The sequence below is a fragment of the Diplotaxodon limnothrissa genome, linkage group LG23 (genome assembly GCF_057381915.1).
Source record: "Diplotaxodon limnothrissa isolate DT_005_m linkage group LG23, D_limnothrissa_male_GT1.1, whole genome shotgun sequence".
NCBI lineage: Eukaryota > Metazoa > Chordata > Actinopteri > Cichliformes > Cichlidae > Diplotaxodon > Diplotaxodon limnothrissa.
Genome location: NC_140617.1, coordinates 5,260,359 through 5,266,806, shown reverse-complemented (window position 1 = coordinate 5,266,806; position 6,448 = coordinate 5,260,359). Strand labels below are relative to the sequence as shown.

At 41.3% G+C, this 6,448-nt stretch overlaps 1 protein-coding gene across 1 annotated transcript in view; it reads right to left on the bottom strand.

Moving 5' to 3' along the window:
- Window positions 1–494: 494 nt before the first annotated feature.
- Window positions 495–6,448, bottom strand: part of midn (midnolin) — a 28,655-nt gene continuing 22,701 nt past the window's right edge. The window contains exon 8 of the mRNA XM_085348803.1: window positions 495–4,274. Coding sequence (XP_085204929.1) covers window positions 4,012–4,274 — 263 coding nt within the window. The 3' untranslated portion in view covers window positions 495–4,011. The remainder of the gene's footprint in view (window positions 4,275–6,448) is intronic.

Sequence of the window (6,448 nt, the reverse complement as noted above, 5' to 3'; positions counted from 1 at the left end):
CTGTATACATTTAAGGCTATTCATCATCTCTCCCCTCCATATCTCTCTGATCGGGTTCAGATCACCATCCCATCTCGGTGTCTCAGATCTTCTCTCTCTCTCCCCGTCTTGCCACCATGGGGAGCAGGGCATTCAGCTGCTCTGCTCCTCGACTCTGGAATTCCCACCCTCCTGATTTAAGAAATATCACTCCCTTCTCTCTCTTTAAGTCCCAACTCAAAACTCACTTGTTCGAAATAGCTTATCCCACATAACCTCTCCACTCTGCTATTTTACATTTGTTTTATGTCTTGTGCTTTTACGATTGTGTAAACTGCTTGCTTTAATGTTGCTTTTATTATTCTGCTGTGTACAGTGTCCTTGAGTGTTTTGAAAGTATTATTATTATTATTATTATCAAAATACATCATGAAACAGATCTCAGATGAAAATCACTGAGTCATATTAAAAGAGTAAGTAATGAATACTCATGGAGACAATGTGATGTACTCATTTTGTTATTTATTTATTACCTAAAAAAAGAAAATGTTCTATCACAAGTCACACTGAAATGTATTGCTTAAGAAAAAAAAATATATTCATATATTTTTTTTGCTTTTTCCATTTTTTTTCTTTTTCAGAAACACATTCTGTTTCCATTATACTCCACCAGAAAAAAAAAAAAAGTTTCCCTTTCTCGGACATGAACATCAGCTGCTTCCACGTCCCAACAACCTTTTCCACTGATTTTTTTTTTTTGTCGTTTTTTTGTCGTTTTTTTGTTTGTTTGTTTTTAAAAATGCACAAAGAAATACATAATTCACAGTTACCATTTTGGTTTTATAAATTAATACAGTCACACATGTGCTACACCGGTCTAGAGCTAGAACATTGTAAATTGTATTCTTGAATCCTGTTATTTTCAATAGTTGGCTACAAGAAAGAACAGGCAACTTAAATGACGTGATCAGAATTCCACCAACATACTGTTTTTAATCCTCTCTGTAATGCTTTTGTCATCTTTTTTGTTTTGTTTCATCTTTGAGTTTTACACAGAAGTGAGGCACACACAGAGTATAGTTCATACATATACAAAAAAACCAAAAAAAAAATAAAAATAAAAACAACCCAAAATGAACATTTGGGAGGGGCAGGGGTTTAATTGTCCTTTAAAAATGATGGATCCAAGGAAACAGGAAGTGCATGTAGTCTTGGAAGTCCTTATAGGACCTTTTATTTTGAATCTGGGCTGTTTCTTGTCATCTACGTTCTGTGCTGTAAACTTCCTCAGATAAAAGTTACACAGATTTATAGCTTTTTTGCAGCTTGTTGGCAGCTGGAGACTGGGTTAAGAGGGATGTGTGGTTTGAATAACAGAGACCAACAAGCATGGCAACACAATGAAATGGGACAAAGACCATATCTGAGGAACAAAACCTACTTTTGAAAAGTATTTGATTCACTCAAACAAGCTTTAACCCAGAAAATCTACGACTCTCATTGCTGCAAAATACTGCAGTCATGTGTATCAACCAACAAAGTGGGGAAAAAAATGAATAACAAGCTCAAATCTGACACTGACACTGCAAGGGCAACATTTTAAGGCACAGAAGCCTTGACATAATAGAGACTCCACCAGCTAAAAGCACTAAACGACAGATGCCCAGTGTCCTCTGTGACAAAAACGGTGTCCAACATCGATATGCACAGAAAGTTTAAAAAACAAACAGGAAACATTCCCACCCCCATTTGTCCCCAAGTGTCTCATTTTTTTAGTGAAAGGTAAGGCCACTTAAAAAAAAAAAAAAAAAAAAAAAAATAGATGAGGTTCACCAAAAAGGTAATCTCTCACTGCAATCTCTGGGAGTGCAATCGTGGTTGGGTGGTCAATCAGACAGACAGACCAGACGCTTCTCTTGAGTAGGTTTGATAGACAGTACTGCAAATCCTCAGGTCTGTTGGTTCCCTGTGAGAATGCATCCACATGAGCCTCTGTTGGCATTCAGGCTGGGAGGAGGGGAGGCGGTTTAACAGTTTGCAGGCTGTTTGGGTCCTTGAAAGTCATTGGGGATAAGAACCAGCTTTTAAGGAGTTGAGAGAGAGAGTCAGTTGCTCTTTGCTCATCATCACATCCTCATCTTCACTGAAATATTCAGTGCCGAGCAACAAAGCTTAGCCCACACTTAACTTCATCCGTTTTGGTTTTGCGTCGTAATACTTAAGCAGGACACGGTTGTTCTAACATTGAAACAAATTAAACGTTACAAAAGAACCTTGCCAACAAAAGCAGCATTGTTTATTTTCTTCACAAATTCATGCATGTTGTTAACCTTCATTTCCACAGCACCAGTTTCGTTTTTTTCTTCCATCAATAGAAAAAAGATCAGCATAATTACACACTTCTGCATGCAAAGGAAAGTCACTTTTCCCTCCCGTGTTTGTTTTTTTCCCCCACATTTTAAGTCCCCATGTGTAGCAGCAAAACTGTGAAAGGCCTAACCTGATATGTCAATGAATGTACTGGTGGAGGCACTAGATAATGATGCCGGATAAAGATCCCATTTCGCCTCCCTCTTGGCCAGTAATAAAAAAAATAAAATAAAAAAAATAAAAAATGGAGGCATCATTATGAGAACTTGTGATAACAGGTACACATCAATTGGGCATCAAACTGGGAGCCAATTTGCTTTTTCATACAGTCATGTTGCAAAGTAGTGGGCCATGTGCTCACGGCAGCTGAACTTCACAAATTTGAGAACGTATGGGGTCGTTTGAGAGAAGACAACTGGACAAAAACATAGGATATTCTAAAAATCAATTTACAACAAACTTACACACACACACGCCCTAACAAGCATTTGCCAATTGTCACATTTATGTACACAAACTCGAAATCCCTCAGTCTCTTCAGGTTTGTAACACATGAGGTTGGCTGCATGAAAAATGATCTTTCTGTAACTTTTGTTGTGGCCAGACAAAAAAAGGCATGAATGAGCTAATGAATGATTGAATGGATGCACATATTTGTTGGTAGTCAACGATCTGACTAAAGCCACAAAGGGCTGCTGTTTTTTGAAAACAGCAGATAGGAAGAGAAATAAAAATAGATTTTTTTTCATATACATTTTAAAGATTTTAAAATCCTCTAAAGCACTTTCTGTTAATATTCATTTATTTTGTGTATTCATTAATCATTCCTATCAATACCCTATGTCACTGAGGTTGATATCAATACTTCCATATTTATTATTTATTCTATTTCAGGCCCCACCTCCTCCTCGCACATTTTGACCAGCTGTTATAAATCAAGAATATGTGCAAACTACTTTGAACTGTTATATGAAAACCTGAATGCTTTGTGAACAATGCTACATATTTTTTTTGTTTATAAAATATAATAATATGCTTAAAAGTGGAAAAAGAAAAGGTTTAACCACCCCGTAACAGGTAAAAACTGGACTCTTGTTTATGAGTTTTGAGATCAATTAGAATGCCCACTGAAATAATCCATAGTCCGGCAGTTCTGCCCTTCTTCTGATTAGGAAACACTGAAGCCTCTGGTGCTCCTGTCCTGTTATGTCCAGTGTGGATCTCTTCATTTCTCCCCAGAGTGCATTTAAAAAGAAAAAAACAAAAACAAAAATTCTGAAAATACCACCACCACCACCACCCACTGAATTCTGCTATACTCAAGTACAGGTATGGTCTCTGTAATCAAACCCCCCAAAAAAGGTCTTGCACACTGTTAAGTCCAGTAGTTGCCTGTCCAAATCCAAGCATCACAAGAAAGTTCTTTTGCTAATGTTGCTGTATTATTATTTTTTTCACAAGGTCACCCACAAAGGGCAGAATGAGATTAGAGTCTGCAGGGAGCCTGTTTTCATGTGACAGATGACTGTCGCAAGGACAACTGTGATTTCCTCTCTGAAGTTACATGTCATCTCCTGCAAATCCGCTCCCTCAAAATTATCTCTAAGGAAATCCCAAGCAATGCTTTGCACATCTTTGAATGCGTATGTGGGAGCAGATGGTTCAGGCCATGACGAACTCGGACTTCAAGTCAGCCTTTACATCGGGCTTCCACACTGAATCGTCAAAGTCCAGGTCCAGGGAGCCCTCGCTGGACATGCTGCTGTTGCTATTGCTGCGTCCCGCCTTGCGGTTGGGCAGCCACTGATAAGGAGCCCGTTGGTCCCGCCTGGCCTTCCTGCGCAGACGCTTCTGCTGCATCAAGAGCTGCAGACGTTCCACCTTACACCTGGTTGCGCGGTTCTCTGTCTGACGTATACGATCACCTGGACACAGGAGAGAAGAGTAGAAAGACAGTCAGGTATTTTTCTTTACATAGCAAATGTTTTTTTGTTTTTTTTTTAATTGTCTTCTCTCTTAACAGCTCTGGAGGAATGGGGGGGGGGGGGGGGGGGGTGTTAATATGTGTGCCTGTGTAGCTGATGATAATGCTAAAACATGCTAGGCTCTTAACCTTGGCTCACAAATGCACACAAACACACATCCACCATTCACACAATGTAACATTGGAATCTGGTGGTTAACCTCCCCCACAGAGTATAATTAGCCTCCACAGTGCTATTTCATCCCCTTATCAGTGAATGGGGGAGACCTTCTCAAGGCTGAAATACCTACTAGGGTCAAAAAAGATGCAAACCCCTGACAGACATGATACTTTCTGATAGCTGCCTATGATATTTACAAACGTAATTACCCATGGCATGCTTCAGTGACTGGATTTGCTCCTAAGTGCATTTCTAGCTGTTGATGTGCCTATAGGAGAGTCTAGTCTCAAGGGAGCGGCCTTGCATTGCACCGTGAATGCTTTCCTACACCAGCCAAGTCGAGTCTAATTCCATTTATACGTATATTCAGGGCCTCAGAAGGAGGGGAAAGCAACCGCAATCTATTAGCTAGCTCCATTAGTATCTGTCTGGGAATTAAATAATTAAATAATGGGCTAGAATGTCAATAAACCGAAGCACAGTGGCCATCCCTGCGCCTGCTGCATGCACCGCAACACACACACACACACACGTTCACATCCGTATTTGGGTACATCATGTATTCACACAAAAATACATACACAATGTGCACACCCGTGCACTGAACTACACACAGCTGCACACAGTCACAGGTGCACAGACAGACACACACACACACACACACACACACACACACCCCAACAGCCGCAGTAGCTTTTAACGTGGATCGATGGCAAATTAAAAAGACCTATTGATTAAACCTTAGCTCTAGTGCAGCCATCCATCTCGGGTCCAGGACAACGCTATTGGCTTTCAATAGAAAATGCAAGCGAATGGAAATTGTAAGCAGGGAGAGAGACGAGAGGAAAGCAAAGATTTTTTTTTTCTCCCCCCCCCTTCCATTTTTTCTTTATTATGGCTTTAGCTTCCTACTCTCCACTCATTGACCTTACCCCCCCACTCCATCTATTCTACCCCTTCACCCTTTACACACAAGCACACAGAAAGCCCCTTTTCTGCCCCTCCCTCTTCCAGTTCTTGCCCCATATCTCCCTAGAGACAGCTAGGTGGGGCAGTGTGAAGAAGAAAAAGGAGGAGGGGACAGGCAGGGGACTGGCGGTGGAGGTGGGGGTTGGTGGTGTGGGTTAAGGAATTCCTACCCCAGGGGCAAGGGGGATAGAGAAAAGGGCAGAGGAAGAGGGTGGAGGGTAAAGGATCAGCCGTAGGTGTCAGTTTTCCAAATCGATTGTGCCCTCCTCTGCTTCCCCCCCCACCCCCTTCATCGGAATGAATTCCGGACTCTGTGTGGGCTTAATTTACCTCTTTCTCTCATTTGCTTATCGGATCGAGCAGCCCAGAGCCTTTTCTCCAGCAATAAATATTCACCACTGTCTACCAGTGCATACTAAAGTAAACTGCCACTAAGCAGCCTCAATGGTGCTTTTTGAAAACAAAGGATGTGAATAGCGGCTCAGAGTTAACAGAAACATGAACGTCTTCACACAGCCACACAGGCAGACTTGGTTTTTCCACTTCCTGTCAATATGTTCTGTCCTGATATAAATGTATGTGTGCATCCAGATGCTCTGTACGCTGTGCGTGAGGGCAATGTGTCATCAGCAGAGAACGGGGGGGGTACACCACAGGGTGGGTGGGGGATATGGGGGGTGGTCTTCTACATTAAAGCCATTGTTCTGCTGCCTCAGCTCCATGTGACATCCATATATTCTGCCACAAGGCTTTGTTACCTTTCTGGTCCCCCTTCTACACCTTCTTCCCCTGCTCTGACTAGTCAAAAGTGAAACCGCCCTTCAGCTTTGTCAAAATATGGCCTTAAACAATGAAATGGCAGAAAGCCAACACATGCCCACATAGAAAATCTGTTTGTCTGGAGTGTCTCTGTTTAAATCCTGCCTGTATTTCACCAAGGTAGTTCCTCAGTCATGATTTTGTTTTTTCTAAAAGGGGTAATTTAC